This window comes from Neoarius graeffei, chromosome 22 (genome assembly GCF_027579695.1).
Source record: "Neoarius graeffei isolate fNeoGra1 chromosome 22, fNeoGra1.pri, whole genome shotgun sequence".
NCBI classification, from domain to species: domain Eukaryota; kingdom Metazoa; phylum Chordata; class Actinopteri; order Siluriformes; family Ariidae; genus Neoarius; species Neoarius graeffei.
Genome location: NC_083590.1, coordinates 23,261,047 through 23,277,777, shown reverse-complemented (window position 1 = coordinate 23,277,777; position 16,731 = coordinate 23,261,047). Strand labels below are relative to the sequence as shown.

Below are 16,731 nucleotides of genomic sequence, written 5' to 3'. Positions count from 1 at the left end.
GCAGTTGCAACTATGTATATACTGCTGTGCATCTCAATAAACCGAATGGTAATTAGTCTTTTGATTTTTCCGTGAGGTTTACCTAATGCAAAGAAAGACAGCATAGACGTTTTTTCCTCCCTATAAGTGGGGGGGACCGAACGAGGTGAATTTAAATCTGGGTGGGACGAATCCCCCCCGTCCCCCCCTCTATCTGCGCCCGTGCATAGTTCAGATATTTGCAATATTTCTTCCACCTTTGCACTAGTTCTGTCACTGCTCTTTGCTGGGGTAGACAGCATTGTTGACTCTTAGGTATGTCTGTGGTTCCAATATAAGGTGTTTTTTTTTAATATCTCCTGAGTAGGAACATTAATTAATTAATTAATTAATTTCTTTAGAGCTTGGATGCCAATTTCAGTTGTCATTGCCATGTTTTTATACTTTGGCATTTAATACAATGTTGCTTTAAATTTTAATTTTCAAGGAAAATGAATATGTTCTTAATCCTTAACCGAATCCTTAAACCGAATGGTAATTAGTCTTTTGATTTTTCCGTGAGGTTTACCTAATGCAAAGAAAGACAGCATAGACGTTTTTTCCTCCCTATAAGTGGGGGGGACCGAACGAGGTGAATTTAAATCTGGGTGGGACGAATCCCCCCCCCCCCCCCCCCCCCCCCCCCCCCCCCCCTCTATCTGCTCCCGTGGTTCAATGCGTGCCAGCTTGACGCTAACGTCTACAGGTGCCCAGATAAGACAAAAGACAATGACCTTCGCAATTCACATAAATTCCAGACGTTAAAAAAAAAAAAAAACCTGCGACCTGAACTGAAAACGTTTACAACCACATTCACAAAAATAAAAGAATTATGCCTAATGATACCATATACAGGTTCGAATATTTAGAGCTGCCTAATATTCGTTCGAACATCTTTTTTTTTTTTTTTTCACAACATTCGAATTGTATTAGAATATCGAAGTTCGAAGTCAAAGCCCTAGTGTACACAGGTCTGCTGTTGCGCATGTACCCGGTGTCACGGTCTGATTGTGCACTGGTATAAATTTACCATGCGCATGCGCAGACAGATTATTATTATTATTTTTTTTCCTGGTCAACTTCCGGAAAGTCTAGACTGGTGGTAAATTCAGACCGTGACACCGGCCTTATTGCATTATCCCGTTTATCCCGCTTCAGCATTCATGCAAGTTATTAATAATGGCTTGATATTCACAATAAATAAGGATTTCCCACTAGCCTAAATAAAATGTTATACTCGTGGGGATGCCTAGTTGATGCTATCTGAAGCATAAAATCTGAATATTTTAAGAAACAATGTGGTAGTTGAGAGAGGCTACTGTAGGATGCCCATAGGCTAGTAATAACTTCGTATTTATTTGACTCTTATAATTTTATTGATTCTCAATGTTTGCTGCTTTAACTCAGATGAGTATTGAAAAGTTTTTTCTGAATTGCAAGTGGGATTTCTCAGCTATGAATAGGGTAAGCACATAGAAATTCAGTATTCCTTTGTATATTTTTTTTGATGTAATGGAAATTTTTAGTGCTTTGATGAAGAAAATGTACTTTTTTATCCATAGATTAAAACAGACCTCAGGAATAGGCTCCAAGGGGAACACCTGGCAGCCTGCTTACGAATCTCCATAAATGGTCCCGAACCCAATGACTTCCCTTACGATAGGGCACTTGAGTTTTTTTTCAGGAAGCCACGCAGAATTAAATGTTCTGATAGGGCATGCAGGCTTTGCACCAATTAGGGTCATGCGTTTTCATTATTGTTAGTTGCTTTGGTGTTACCTTAAGTGGTTTCTTACATCTAATTATGATATTTTATTATTATTTTGTTGTTACATTATACTATTTATTTCATTTTAGTATTGGTTGAGGTAAGTGTTGAGTTCAATATTTAAAATAAAAACCTCCAGCTTGTTTTTTGCAATTTATTCCTTGAATGTCAACTAAAGAATGATTGAAAGATTGCCACCAAGAAGGCAAAAAACTAAGGTAAAAAACTTCAATTTTGGTGAGTAATTTTCATAAATTTTAAGACAGGTTTTCCACCAACATCAAGCCCAGCAAACTAATGGCCTGCCCTGTAATGTAAAGTTGGGTCGAGGAATGAAACCAGGCAGGGTTCTGGTAAAAATTGTTTTAGCTGTCTTCTCTTAAAGAACTTGAAAGAATTTAGATTGAACTGAATAATCTCAAATGGTTCTTGTAGCTTTAAAATAGTCCCAGCAGGTGACTCTGAAGAAAAATACTGTGTGTTTGAACACCACCCGCCGTAAAAACTTTGCATACACCCCAATGACCGACACCACTGCACACGATTCCCTCATCGGCACAGTGGAGCACCACAAATTGCTACCTGGTCTATGGGAAACACTGGCTGGTGTAATTGTAAAATGTATTGACGCTTTCTGCTCTGCCCTGTTTTTGTAGTTGCCCCTCGTCATGGCTTGCAGTCTCTTGGTAAAGTTGCCTCTGCACGGCGCATGCCCCCCCCAGCCAACCTGCCCAGTTTGAAGGCGGAGAACAAAGGCAACGACCCCAACGTCTCGCTCGTTCCCAAAGACGGCACAGGATGGGCAAGCAAGCCAGAATCAGCAGACCCAAAGAGGTGAGTGTGTTTACTTGGGTAATCTAGTATAGCACTCATCAGCAACATTACGATTAAATTGACCCTTATAAAAGCGCCTGGATTTTTTGTAATTGGTGCAGTTGTGAAAGAGACTTGCATTATTGAACATCTGGTAGCTAATGGTTTTGTGGAAGAGTGTCTAACTGAGGTCCTGGAGGGTCTTGGCCAGTTGCGTTGGCGGTGGAGTACACCATGCAGACCTCATTAATCATAGAAATGGGTGTTAAATGAGGTAAAACACTGAACTCGCAGTGCTGTTGCCTTTGAGGAGTGTGATCCCCCGAGTGTTGTTTACATCAGCTTTTATTTATTTATTTATTTATTTATTTATTTATTAATATCTGGGGGGAAAAAAAACCAATCCTCAATCCAGTTTTTTTTTGGGGGGGGTTAGTATCGCAGCCTATGAATTATTGGTTCAGAGTCTTGATCTCATCAGATGGTGTTGATATAATTTTCTTTTGAAATGTAAGTGATTTATGAGAGTAACTTATTTCCTGGACATTTATATATAAACGGTGAAAATGCATGTTTCGGCATGCATTTCCTAATTCAAAAAAATTTGTAATAGTTGCCAAATTCCTGTGGTGGTAACAAAACACAAGGACATGCTGTTACAGGAATATAATTAACTTCAGGGTGGAAGCAGTTAATTTTCCTATGACATCACACCATGCTACTTTCTTACATAATTCATAAAACACTGAAGAATGGCGCTGCAGGTGAGCGATGCATTGCTGCATCTTTCCAACGCTCGGTTTGCACCGAGGTCAGACCTTTGCTCATTCTATCAGCAACACGCACACACGTATGTATTTACACATAGCAAAGAGTGCCTGTTTACTGCCATCTGTAATTTGGTAAAGCACATTTTCCCACTAACGTTGCTAACCCTTCCACCCATTCTCCCATTTTACGTTATTTGAGCGATGAGATAAAGATCATCTTACAGACATTCAAGACATAATGGGAAGAGCCAAATCTTGAACGCCTTGTTGAATCACCTTATTCTGAAATAGACAGCCCAAAAGAAACTGATGGGGTGTCTTCTTTCAGAGTTTGTGGGTTGGTAGGCTCCAGATACCGAAATGTTTGTGCACAAGCACTGAAAATGTGAAGTTTTTCATAACGGGTCCCTTTTTAGCCAAACAGTTGTTCTTGGTGCTATTTTGATATCTTGCCCATATCATATCACACGTATCTGATATACGATATTGAAAAGTGTGTACTCTTCTTGTTCCTGCAGTACCGATGTATCGTCAGCACCGCAGCCGGAGTCGCAGCAGCCTGCGGCTTCACAGATGCCTGCACCGAGCCTGCCGAGAACTCCTCCAGCTCAAGAGGTGCTGCTGTGCACACTTTCACAAAGAGCTACACGTTCTTTTCCACATTAATATTCATATATCTGTACTGTACTTTTTAGAATTGAATTCATCCCAATCAGGATTTTTTTCTAGAAAAATTTAGTATGAGGGCGCTCACCATGGCGAGGGAGCGAAGCGGGGGGGAGATGGTGCCGGTTGTCCCCCCCGCCGTGCAAAGCCTTTGAAAAATGCTCCAATGGGACATTCTGAGGCTAACTGAGAGGGAAATTGTAACAAATTGTCTGTCTGTCAACACTGAAAAAGAAAAAAGTAATCTTCTTCTGCCCCGTACAGTCTTTGGCTTTCTTCCGCTTCGTGCCGCGGGATGACATCTTTAAATGCCCAAGTGTCAACAAAAACAACTCGCGAACTACTTCTGTCAAAAGCTCCCGCACCGGTGGGTGAAAGGTCATTCGGTCTCGAGAAATCTCGCTCTACAAGTCAGCTGACCTTGTATGTAACCCATGTCAAATCTCACGAGAGCAGCCGCAACAACTAAACAACATGGCGCCTCAGTCTGGAGAACGCCAATTCGGATTGTTTTTGCACCGTCTGGCGGTGTATCTACTATGATTGGAATATTTTTGGAGCAATTATAACGTATTTGATGATCAGACACATTGTCACGTAGTGTTGCTGGGATGTTTTCACGGAGTCGGTAAGGGGGCGCACGCCGAGAGTAAGAGGGCGCAGCGCCCCTGTTCCCCCGTTTAGACAAAAGCCTGCTAATTACTGGCATTGTTGTATGTTAAATGATTCGGCTGTTATTCCCATGGCATGTACGACTGAAATGCAGGGTTTTTTTTTTTAAATACGGATAAACTTGATTTTGTGCTTTCTAGGCCCAAACTCCAGCTATAGCCGCAGGGCCAAGGTCCTGGGCTCCGGCCAGTGTTACACATGGAGTACAAGGAGATGGTGAGTTACGGTTCCCCAGATGTATTGTTTAGTGAACAAGCAGTTTGTCCTATGCAGTTGCAATAAAATGTTGCTTAGCCTGCCTCTTCTGCCCAGCTGACTTGACCCCTATTATGTATACCTCGTGAGTTGCCTTTTAAGGAAAAAGGGCAGAGCTGATCAGCCCTGTACTAGCTAAAATAAACACACCCGATCTGTTTCATAGCATTGTTACAAATCAGTTTTCAGTGGCTTTTTTTTTTTTGATTAAATGATGCTCCAGAAACATTTTAAGACAATGTCTGTTTCTTTTGGTGCAGAGGGGAAAGAGACCGTGACTAGTAGTATTTCAGATATGTAGGCTTTTTTTTTTTTTGACTGAATGAGTGCTTTTAGTGGGGGCATGAATTACACCACTGCTATTATAGATACTCACTCCTGGCTCTGTTCAGGTGGAAAGGGATCAAACCAACCGTCGCCATTCTCTCGCGAGGAATTTCCCAGCCTGCAGGCGGCGGGAGACCAGGACAAAGCTGGCAAAGAACAGGCCACTGCAGATCAGTGGTATGGGCCAGGACCAAGCCTCCGCCCCCAGAGTAAGCGTATCACACCTTTTTTTTTTTTTTTTTTTCCTTTTCATTTGATCACTTTTCTCAACTGATGTGTAGCTATTGTAGTCTGCTACATAATACACTCTGAGGATGCAGATCAAATTTTTATTGTAAATACCTGCCCTTTTTAATGCAGATGTGACGAGTTGGCGGGATGGTGGGGGCCGCGCACTGGCGCCCACCATAGCAGGGGAGGGGGTAGTGGAGGGTGGTGTTGGGGGAGCCATGGGAATGGAGGGTGCAGCTGGGGCCGCCCTCCTTCCAAATCCCTCCCATGGACCCACCCTCCCCCTCCCCCAGCCTCCGGTTGGCCCGCAGTTCCCTCCTTACAGAGGACTCATGCCTCCATTTGTGAGTACTAAGGCTTTGACCACTTTGTATCACCCTGGGGGAAAAACAGTGGTGTTGCGTGTGAATCTAGAGTTAGATTAGGTGAATCTAGAGTTAAGCTTTCAGGAAGCTCAGGCCCCAGTAAAAACTTCACACTGAGATGGTCATCACCGTTACAATACTGACCTTTTTAACGATGGCGTATGCTTTAAATAACCTGCCTGTTACATTTTTGTACTTGGAATGGAGTAGAGCATATAGTAATTAAGTTATAAAACATCTACCGTTTTGAAGCTTATAAAGTGGCCTTGGTTATATACTGTCCATTACGTTTAGGCTCTGTGCACTAAATCTGTTTAATGATGGGACATGCTGCATTTGAGATAAAGTACTTCTCTAATCTGTGTCGTCCCCCCCACCCCGTTTGTTCTGTCTTAGATGTACCCACCATACTTGCCCTTTCCACCGCCGTTTGGTCCACAAGGGCAGTACGGGTATCCACCACCCAATGAGGCCCCTAGGTAAGTTGTGTATAGATTGTCCCATGATGTCCCTCCATGTAAAACATTACAGTTAAGCAGGTCTTTCTTAAACCTTCCTATAAATGTGTCTGTAATATGGATGCCTTCTGCTTGTGACTTTAACTTGCTTCACATTACTGCACAAAATGTAAATGCCTATTTTAGTATTTATTAATTTCAAGCATTTTAAACAGTTTGAACACGTTTAATAACATGGCAGATAGTACACTGTGTCTGTAAACTTTAACTAAAGCAAATTCTTTCCAAATGTGTGTGTGGGGTGGGTTTTTTTTTAAATGAAGAAATGATGGGAATGTTTGGCATAACTAGAAGTTGGTTGAGGAGTAAAGTCGTTCCACATTAAAACCCTGCTACACAGCTGTGCACAAGAAAATGTAATGTCTGTTTGGAGCCCCTGCCCCCGATTTTTGATTGATTTTGTAAATTGATTTTTTGATTAATTTCCTCTCTGTTTCTCCTCAGATTCTCTCGTTCGCAGGGTGGGCCTGCGCCAGAGGGGAGGCCACCTGGTGGCCCCCGTGGTGAGGTGGTTAAACGCCCTTCCATCCTAAAGCAGGATGACCTCAAGGAGCTGGATGAGCTAGACCATGATGGAGATGAAGGATGGGCTGGTAAGGAGGGTGCATGAAAAGCTCTGAAGCTTTTTGATTTGATTTTTCTTATTTATTTTTAAGGGCATTTTTAAGCTTAATTTTTTTTTGTTGTTAAATCAGGTGCACAAGAGGAGATTGACTACTCAGCCAAATTAAAGTTCAGCGATGATGAAGGTGAAGATGAGGGGGATGAAGAGGAGACTGAAAGCAAGAATGGAATTCTGTATGTTTCTGAGAACTACTGAATTGCATAATGGTGACTTTTAGATTAATAAATACATGTAGAATTTTAATACGCGTGTGTCGTTTTAGGGAACAAAGGGAGCAGCAGAAATCCCAAGACGGACCTGCTCCGAGTTCACGTTCCCGGACGTCTGAGAGCGGAAGCAACGCAAGGCACACACCTCCTGTCCCCACTGATGAGGTTACCCCAGCACCCTCCGGCAAGCCAAACTGGGCCGAGGAGGGGGGAAGCAGCTGGGGTGGTCAGACGAGTGCTGGACCCTATCAGGTAAGACCCGCATGTGACCCCCTTAGCAGGCACTGACACACCACCAGAATCTATTGCTTTGGCAACAACCAGCATGTTACGAGTCACTATGACGACAGGAACAAGCATTGAAGGGCACATGAAGTGCTTCCTGGATGACTCACTGCCAGGTCCTTTTGCCTGTATGCAGGGGCGTAGGCCTGGATACGGTGGCCCTCGGGAGCAGCCCTCCCCCCCACCAGGTTCACTTCTTGGGCAGGGACCTTACTCCTACTACCGACAGGTACATGGGGAAGGGGTCGAAGTTATAAAAGGACAAAATCTGCCTAGTGGTGGGCGGTATAAATGAGACCCTGGTACAGATTTTCAGATGCAGTTCTGTTCACAATTGAGTGAAGTTGTATAGGCTATGTCTCATGCACATGAAGTGGTTTTTTTTTTTTCCCCTCCCCCTTTCCCTCCTCAGGTTTATTTGTTCATATTGTGTAAATGATTTGCCTTTTTTTAAAAAAAAAACCTTCATGTGTATGGGACTACTCCAAATGCTGCCACTGCTGTGAAGATGCATTATTATGGTTGCTTATTTGAAGCAGAAAACAGGTGTTGCATGAATGACGATGGAAGGAGAACCCTTCCCTTTAAATGAAAAGTAATTTCAAAACTTTTATATTACGGACATGATGTTTTTGTATATCTACTGGACAATTTTGAATCACTCTTACCATCCAAGTTTGGAAAATATTCAGATTGTCTATATCGCCCGCCCCTAACGTGAGCATGAGCATGGTCATGGTGTTGCAGGCAGTACAATACTGTATGTATGGATCAGCTTTCTGAGTCACCGACGTTGTGTTTGTCAGCAGGAACGCACCTCAAACCAGTCAGCATCCCAGAAGCCATCTGGTGCTCAGGTCCAGCAGCAGAAGGGACCTACACCACCTCCATCAAATGCCCTGCTTAACCAGACACAGGGCGAAGATGAAGATGAAACATGGCGTCAGCGGAGGAAGCAATCATCGTCTGAGATATCTGCAGCGGTGGAGCGTGCCAGGCGTCGCCGTGAGGAAGAGGAGCGCAGGATGGAAGAAGAGCGCCGTGCTGCATGTGCTGAAAAGTTGAAGAGGCTGGATGAGAAGCAGCAGCAGCAGCAGCAACAACAACAGCAGCAGCAGCAGCAGAAGCCCAGTGCTGCTGCAGATGTTCCTGCAAACAGCCCCACCCCTTCCTTAACTGCTTCAGTCTCTTCATCCAGCACCAGTCAGCCCCCATCACCCTGTGTGGACACAGAGGAACCGCCTCTCTCATCCGCTCAGTCGGGTGGCGCTACACTGGTGCTGAATGTTAATAACAGACAAAGAGCTGGCAGCAACAGCAGCTATGACTCTAACACGGGTTAGTTTTTACTTGCGTTCGTGAACTCTCGTATGATGTCACTTTGATCCTCTTAACTCCGGGCTGAAAAACTTCTGAGTCATTTTGTTCTTTCTATTTTTCAGAGTTGCAGCAGGTTGCTCAGCCTCCTGCCCCCCAGCATCAGCAGGCCCATGATGTCCCAGGACCAGGGGAAGTAAAGGAGGAGCCCGTGTCAAGTGTCTCGCACATTCGCAGAAGTGGAGATGAGACTGTGAAGGTAGAGGCAATTACAGGAGGAGCAGTAAGGCCAGGGGGTGGAATGCCTGGCCAGGGCTTTTCCAAGTATCAGAAGTCCCTCCCACCTCGTTTCCAGAGGCAACAGCAGGTCAGTGTCTGTTCTTAGATGCTATATGTTCTCTATATCTCTAAGCTTTTACACCATTTCGTGCTATTTACATCAAGTGGTTATTGCAAAAAGAATGTTCTTGGAATTGGTGAATCTTTAGCGTAGTAGTAATGTAAAGGCAACTGCAATTTAATCAGTAGCTGTGGGCTGGTAAATATTTCCTCCAGAAATAGGAATAAACTTTGAATGATGTGCCACTAACATCTCGAACCTCACCACAGATGTTGGATTACATTTGTAATCAGGAGAGAGAGAGAATGGTGAACTCTAATCCACATGGAACTGAGGGCTTAAGCAACCACTCCTGCAGAAATGTATAACAGATATTCAAGCTCGTATTTCTCAACAGTGTGATTTTTGCAGAACTGTTGTATTTGTATAATAATACTGGTTGGATGTTTGCAAAGAACTGAAACTGTTATTTTATTGCCATTGATTGCACACAGGAACAGCTGCTGAAACAGCAGCAGCAATGGCAGCAGCAGCAACACAGCCAGGTTGCACAAGCCCAGCTCCAGTCCCAAGCGCCTCAGCAAGGCCCGACTCCCGGTGCCACACCACAGCAAGGTCCTAAACAGCCTGCTCTATACCCACCCAGCTCCATGGGACGTCCTCCACCTCTGCCCATGAACTTTGACCCTCGGTGGATGATGATGCCCTACATGGACCCTCGCATGATGCAAGGTCGCCCCCCACCCATGGATTACTATCCAGCCAGCATGCATCCCACTGGTTTGTTCACAAAATTTTATGACAACTTTATACACTATGTTGGAATTGTATGATGCTCACTTTGTATGTTGCACCTTTTCTCCCCAGGGCTGATGAGTCGGGAGCGCTCAGATTCTGGTGGCTCTGGTTCGGAGCAATTTGATAGGCAGCAACATGGAGGTCCTCCGCATTCTCATCGTGGCACACCACCCATGGATCCTAAACTGGCTTGGGGCCCAGAGGTTTTCCCAGGGAGCGGAGAGGGTCGGGCTTTGAGTTCCCCCTTAAGGCAGAAACAAGCTCTGGAGGAGGAGGACATGGGCAAAGGTGTCAGGTAAAGGCTTGGTTATGGTTTCATCACCTGGGCTCTTTTTCATGTAGATGACCAAGATCAGTTGTAGTTCACTGGAAGATACTGTTCTGTAGAGTTGGGTTTGTGTCTTGTGTGCGCGCCCCCCCCCGTCCATGATGGTACTCTCTTGAAATCTGGATACTTGTGAGCAACTATTTGTAAAATATTCAGTTGTACAATATAGGTTTAATAGCATTGTTGCATCTACCCTAATTTTTAACTACGTCTTTTATATTGTTGTCATTTACACACCCCAACTTGAATTATTAATAAAGATGGAGATGAAGTGAGACTTTAATATTTAATCATAATGCTATTATTTTTGTCTTTCATATTTGCCAGGAGTGACACTCCTCCAGTACGCAATCGAGACGGAGGAACAGGTTCCATTCAGCCACCTGTTGTGGGCGCTAACTCTCCTTCTGGCTCCACTGACCAGGCAATATCCCCTGTGGGGACTCAAGCTGGCCATCACCAGCCCTTCTTGGGAGGGCGTGGTAATTATACCAGCTTCCCAGATAATGGATCCAGGATGGTTTCTCATCCACAACAGAGGGTTAATAGTGCTGGAGAACTTCGTGGCTTTGGCCATCAAGATGAAGCCCCACAGGGTGGCCAGCAGAGTCAAATTTGGGGGGCTCCACATCCCCACTTTGACCGCAATGGTCGTGCTGATCTCGCCCCCTTGGAGAACAACCCCCATTTGCAGCATCACCATGCTCATCCCTCACGTTACACTCTCCATACACACAAACAGGAGAATGGTAGAGAGCGAGAAAGAGGGGGAGATTCCAAGAAGACCGAAACCTCCCCTCCACTTCCCCAGCCATGCCTTTCTTCCTCCTGCTCTTCTTCTTCCTCTTCCTCTTCAGCTCGAGAGGATGGCAGCGGAAAGCAGTCACATCATCATCCCCCACGCCAGCATGAGCATGACACTGGACCCAGGGGTGTTGGTGGACGGAAACAGGACAAAACAGGCAATACCTACCCTCACACACAGTCCTCCCAGCATTCAGTGCAGCAGCACCACTCCAAATCTATTTCTCGTGGTCGAGAGCAAAAGACTGAAACTCAGTGGGGCCCAAGGCCTGGAAGCAGTGGTGGACATAACAGAAAGGGAGGCTCTGGAATGGGTGGAAACACAGGAGGGGAAGATTTGACCAGTCAGACTGATAAGCCTGCTGTTCAATCAGGAGGTGGTAACCCCAACAAGCGAGTAGGTCCTATTAAGCGGCCTGTGCTGAAGGAAATGAAGAGGGAGGTTGGTGAAGGTGAAGGGGGAGAGAAAAACGCTGTAGGCTCTGCAAAAGATAAAGATCAAGATGCCAATCAGGCATCTGCTAAGCAAGCATCAGTTTCCAGTTCTCAAACCTCATCTGGACCTTCTGGTAAAGATGAAACTGCTCCTCTAGGAAAGGCAAGAAATGGTGGCAAGGACAGAGGTACTGGTGGGGGCATGAATAAAGCATCCAAAGAAGGAGAAAACTCTGTCCAAGCCACTGGCTCTTTAGCTCCACCTTCTAGGAGGGACCGAGAGCATTCTTATGAGACAGGGGGCGCTACATACCATGCGGGCTCTTCCAGAGGAAACCGAGCGAGCCGTGGAAGGGGGGAGTTCTATGGTCGAGGTAGAGGCTACAGGGGCAGTTATGCAGGCAGTGCCCGTGGTAGGGCTGGGGGCAGAAGCAGCCGAGACTACAGATCTGCCGCCAACAGTGGCTATCAGCATGGCTCCTCTAACCAGGATCATAAGAGGGAGGGGTCATCTGGCAGACATGGCCAAGGAGGCTCTCAGCCAAACCCTGGACGTGCCAGGAACCACAGTGAAACCCGAAGCGAAGGCTCAGAGTATGAAGAAGTTCCGAAAAGAAGGCGGCAAAGGGGTTCTGAAACGGGCAGTGAGAGTGCTGCTAGTGACCTTGCACACTCTGACAAAGAGGATCGAAAGCCATCTACCAAGAAAGGAACAGGGGGAGAGAACCTAAGTATGGGCAATGCATCATCTTCAGCGCCGCCAAGAAATACCCAAACCAGAGTGTTCACCCCTAGAGGAGTGCCATCTCGACGTGGCAGGGGTGGAGGTTCCGCTGGAGGAGGTGTCTACAGAAATTCAGGCAGTGGAGGAGGTATGTCTGGTGGACATCGTTCTGGGCCTGGTTCTTCTTCTCAAAGTGTATCTGCTAAATCCAATGTATCAGCCCGAAAGCAACACGCGCACCCGCAGCCCTCCCTAATAAAAGAAACAAGCCATGGATCTAATGGAGAAAAGAAAGAGAAGGCTATTGAGCAGGGTCAGTCTCAGAACCAGGGTGTAAACTCTTCATTAATCTCTGGTCCTACGGTTCCTACAACTGCCCAGTTGGGCACTGAAAATGGAAGTGTGGCCCAGACCTTAAGCAACACCAATTCCATTTCTTCTGGATCTAAACCAGTTCCTTTGCCTAATGCAGATGGACGAAACATTCTGCATAGAGGATTTGAGCGTCCCCCTCGTCGCAGGCGCCATGGGCGCTCCCAGCATCAGCAAGACAAGCCCCCCAGATTCCGCCGGCTTAAACAGGAGCGAGAGAATGCAGCCCGTATCAATGGAAGTAGTGGAATAATTGAAGCTGTGGGTGGACAACAGCAGCAGTCTGCTTCACCATCCCAGAATTCAGTGCAAGATGGAACACCTAACGTATCCACTACCACTGGTGTTGCAAATACAAATCACAATATCTCGACAACCAACAATAACAATAGCAGCTATCTTGGGGGTGGGAGCCTGAATTTGAATAGCCACCACCATCACCACCATCCCTACCATGGCAACTCTGGCCTGCCCCATTCTCAGCACCATCATAACCACAACCAGACTGGTGGTGCCAAATCTCCAGATGTCTCCAACCAGAACTCTGATCAGGCCAACGAGGAATGGGAAACTGCCTCTGAGAGCAGTGACTTTGCAGAGTTTCGAGATCGGGAAGGTGGAGGAGGGGGTGGAAAATCCTATTCCTCTTATCACCATCACCATCCTTCAGGAAGAGGAGGGGGAGGTGTTGACCGAGAGATAACTACTAAAGAATCGGCCGCCAATAAGAGGAGCTTCTCCAGCCAGCGGCCTGGAATGGAAAGGCAGAATCGGAGGGTCAGCACTGGTGGAAGTGGTGGTCGAGGTTCCAGAGGTCCACCTGCCAGTGGTGGACCGGGTGGCGTATCGGGTAATGGAGGGGCCAATCGTGGCGAAAGGCGTGGCAACTGGCCATCTCCCAAGAACAGGAAGTGAATCCCCCACCCTTTTAATTTTGCAGCATTTCAAATTCATCCCTCTTTTTCTCTTCCCACTCATCTCTCGATTCTCATCCCCGAGCATATTACCACATTATTAATATTATTAATATTATGATTATTATTGTTGTACAAGATATAGTTATGAAGATGATGTACACACTCATTCTTTCACCCTTGGTTTAATGCTTTTTGTTTTTGTTCCTTTTATTTGTCCATGCACACCTTGTTTCCTTTCACACAAGCCCCAAGTTCGACTCAGATTAGAGGTCACATTACCTTAATTGACAACCCTTGAGATATTAAAAAAATAAAAAATAAAAAAAATTTTTTGCATATACAAGCACAATATGACCTCAAACTGACACACGGATACTCAACATGTGACTGCAGTGTGTAGGAGGCCTACATTAGTAGCATGGAGTAGTGTCTGGAAGTATTTATGGAAGGCCAATGTTTGTGATGTCCCTGTATTTATACAATGTTGGCGGGGGGGGGGGATAGAAGTTCAGCATATTTTTCAGGTTGGAATCGGGATTAGGTGTGCAGTTACTCTTTTAATATGAAAATATTTTCCATAGATTTTGCTTCTTTTTCTTTCCCCCACCTTTTTGTGTTGTCTTTCCTTTGACCTCATTGTTCAGTTTACATTTCATATTCCCTCCCTTCAAAAGTTAGGGCTGTAATGTTTCTTTTCTTCTGAAAAGCAGGTCATTAAAATGCATTTTTTAATCAACATCCTTCTTGATTGTTTTCTCAATGTTTCAGTTCATTGCTAATTTCTGCTTGTCCAACCTATGAAGTACTAATGCACACATTTACAGTTTCTACTGGCATTGCTGTAGCTCCTTGTTCAGAACTGGTGTGACCTTTTTAATTCAAGATTGTTGGACAGTTGCTTCTCTGCTCCTGCTTTTTCTTTTTTAAATAAAGTTGTTTTTTTTTCTTTGCCCCAGCAGGTCATTTGCCTGTTTCAGCCTCTGTATAGAAAATTAATTTTATTGCTTGCAAACAGAGGTCTCAACTTTTTCCCCTTCCTGAAAAAGCAAGTATTCTGACTATAAGAAGATGGAATTTGTGGGCTTGGATAACTTTTTACTCCTCCTTTATCCGCTCCTCCACCCAGAAACATCATTTTATGTCACCATTTCTTCAACAGCCTACCCTTATTCTCATTTATAATGTAGAATACTATACTGACTATTTGAAGAACCATCCAATTTAAATGTGCTTTTCTTTTTAGAATGCAAGTACCTTTGCACTGTTAGGCACGCTCTCTCTCTCTCCTTTTTTCCTTTTATTTTTCCTCTCCATCTCAGCCATGTTTTGTGCATCTATTAAGTGTCATATTACAGTTCCTTTTAAACCAAAATAGGCAGCAAGTATTGCATTACATTTGCTCACCAGTTCTGGTAAATGTAGAGTGAAGAATTAAGTGATCACTTTCCATTTAGTTTCCATCACGTCTTGCTTTTAAGAAGTAGTAGGATGAACCTAAGTGCTGCTTCTGCTTGATGCGGTGTGGCTGGAGTATTGGCGACATCTCAGGAGGACTGGACGGCAGACGTTTCTCACACAAACTTCACATCACCTTGTTTAATTTTTTTTTTTAAGCCAATGAGCTCGTCACCTATTTTGAAAAGTGTTGCAAAGTTAAATGTGCAATACACATAGGAATTGCATTTTAACCACACTCAAAATAAAATCAAGTACACATCTGAATTGTAACAGGCACAAGGACATGCCCTTGTGTATTCTGACCAGCATAGATATTTTACTACTGCTGTAAGTTGGGGTTTGTTTTCTGGATATGCCTGTGTTTGGAGAGTAGTTTGGATAACTGAATGAATAGAGCTTCTAAATGAAATGTATGAGTGTGTGTGTGTGTGCATTATCTCTACTGTATGTATATTTTTGGGGTGGGTGGCCTAAAAAGTTTTGTTTGTTTTTTTTTCCTGGTAGAACAATTATTTTTCTTTTTCTAACCCTTTTGTGGGATGACACTAGGATGTTTATAACCATGTTCATTATATACATTCATGGATATGCATTTGAGTGTGCCTGTTTATCCAACTGAAGTACTTGCAGTGAAAATCATTTAACATCTCGTCTCTCTATGGGTATATTTTACTTTCTTTTTTCCTTTTTTTTTGGGGGAGGGGAGTCCCTCACTGCTGACATTTTAGCATGAACACATCCTCACTGGCATCTCGGCCAGCCTGAACATTGGCCACCATGCATCAGGCTCTGAGTGCTATCTATCCTTTATCCTTCCTTCTTAAACATTTAGCTATCTATCAATGTGGTCATTATCATATGTACCCATGTTTAATGAGTAAATAATACTACCCATTCAAGTGTATTCCTGGAGTACTCAAAGATTGTACTATACTTCCGACCGCACTAAGGTACCTGAAGTGGTTACAGCGTTTATAGCATTTATGGTTTATTACTGGAGCCTTGATATACACACATGTATGTATATTGGTATGTATCGAAGTTTGTCTACCCCAACTTACATTCCCAAAAAAAGATTGTTGCCATTTTTAATTTCATGGGAGCAATGTACAAGCAGAGAAGTGTCTTATTATAATAAAGTATACAGAGAAAAAGAGTTAAATAAAAATCTTTTTGTTTTAATGTAACTTGTGTTTGTGTTTTTCTTTTCTTTTCTTGTCAGAGTTTGAGTTTTCAATCTTATTTTTAACAACCTCCCTAACATTTAAAAATGACTTCCTGTATGGCTTGTGTTGCTTGTTTCCAGTGTCCTTTGAGTTTTTTTTAAAAATTAAACATTTTTCATTCTTGATTGAATTACGGTTATAATAAATTTCCAGCACTTTTAAAAGTAATGTGATCATAAACCAATCAAGTTCTAGAAAGTATTAAAGTGTGTGATGCATCAACCCTGAGAGTTAACCAAAGTATTTGTCTTATGGTGGTACAACAGATGGTGCTCTCACTTCAGATCGGCAGAATCTTGGGTTGTCCGTGTGGAGTTGCTGTGGCTTTCCTCCCATTGGTAGGTCGATTATGGCAATACTTAATTGCCCCAGGTGTGAATGTGTGTCCAGGTTTGCATGTTATCGTGGGTGTATTTCCTCTTTACACTCACTGTTCCTGGATCCACATCAACCCTGACCAGTGTAAAGTGCTTCCTATGGATGAATACAT

At 44.0% G+C, this 16,731-nt stretch overlaps 1 protein-coding gene across 8 annotated transcripts in view; it reads left to right on the top strand.

Moving 5' to 3' along the window:
• The window catches only part of prrc2a (proline-rich coiled-coil 2A), a 50,015-nt gene extending 33,813 nt beyond the window's left edge, over positions 1 to 16,202 (top strand). For 2 of the 8 annotated variants that reach the window (XM_060904638.1, XM_060904637.1), the window contains exons 3-18: positions 2,443 to 2,620; positions 3,888 to 3,984; positions 4,848 to 4,923; positions 5,355 to 5,498; positions 5,650 to 5,864; positions 6,282 to 6,364; positions 6,848 to 6,996; positions 7,099 to 7,201; positions 7,291 to 7,489; positions 7,659 to 7,751; positions 8,329 to 8,860; positions 8,965 to 9,206; positions 9,449 to 9,541; positions 9,674 to 9,959; positions 10,047 to 10,272; positions 10,633 to 16,202. In XM_060904638.1, coding sequence (XP_060760621.1) covers positions 2,443 to 2,620; positions 3,888 to 3,984; positions 4,848 to 4,923; positions 5,355 to 5,498; positions 5,650 to 5,864; positions 6,282 to 6,364; positions 6,848 to 6,996; positions 7,099 to 7,201; positions 7,291 to 7,489; positions 7,659 to 7,751; positions 8,329 to 8,860; positions 8,965 to 9,206; positions 9,449 to 9,541; positions 9,674 to 9,959; positions 10,047 to 10,272; positions 10,633 to 13,555 — 5,639 coding nt within the window. In that variant the 3' untranslated portion in view covers positions 13,556 to 16,202. The remainder of the gene's footprint in view (positions 1 to 2,442; positions 2,621 to 3,887; positions 3,985 to 4,847; positions 4,924 to 5,354; positions 5,499 to 5,649; positions 5,865 to 6,281; positions 6,365 to 6,847; positions 6,997 to 7,098; positions 7,202 to 7,290; positions 7,490 to 7,658; positions 7,752 to 8,328; positions 8,861 to 8,964; positions 9,207 to 9,448; positions 9,542 to 9,673; positions 9,960 to 10,046; positions 10,273 to 10,632) is intronic. The other 6 variants (XM_060904639.1, XM_060904643.1, XM_060904641.1 and 3 more) reach the window with 6 other exon arrangements.
• Positions 16,203 to 16,731: the final 529 nt, after the last annotated feature.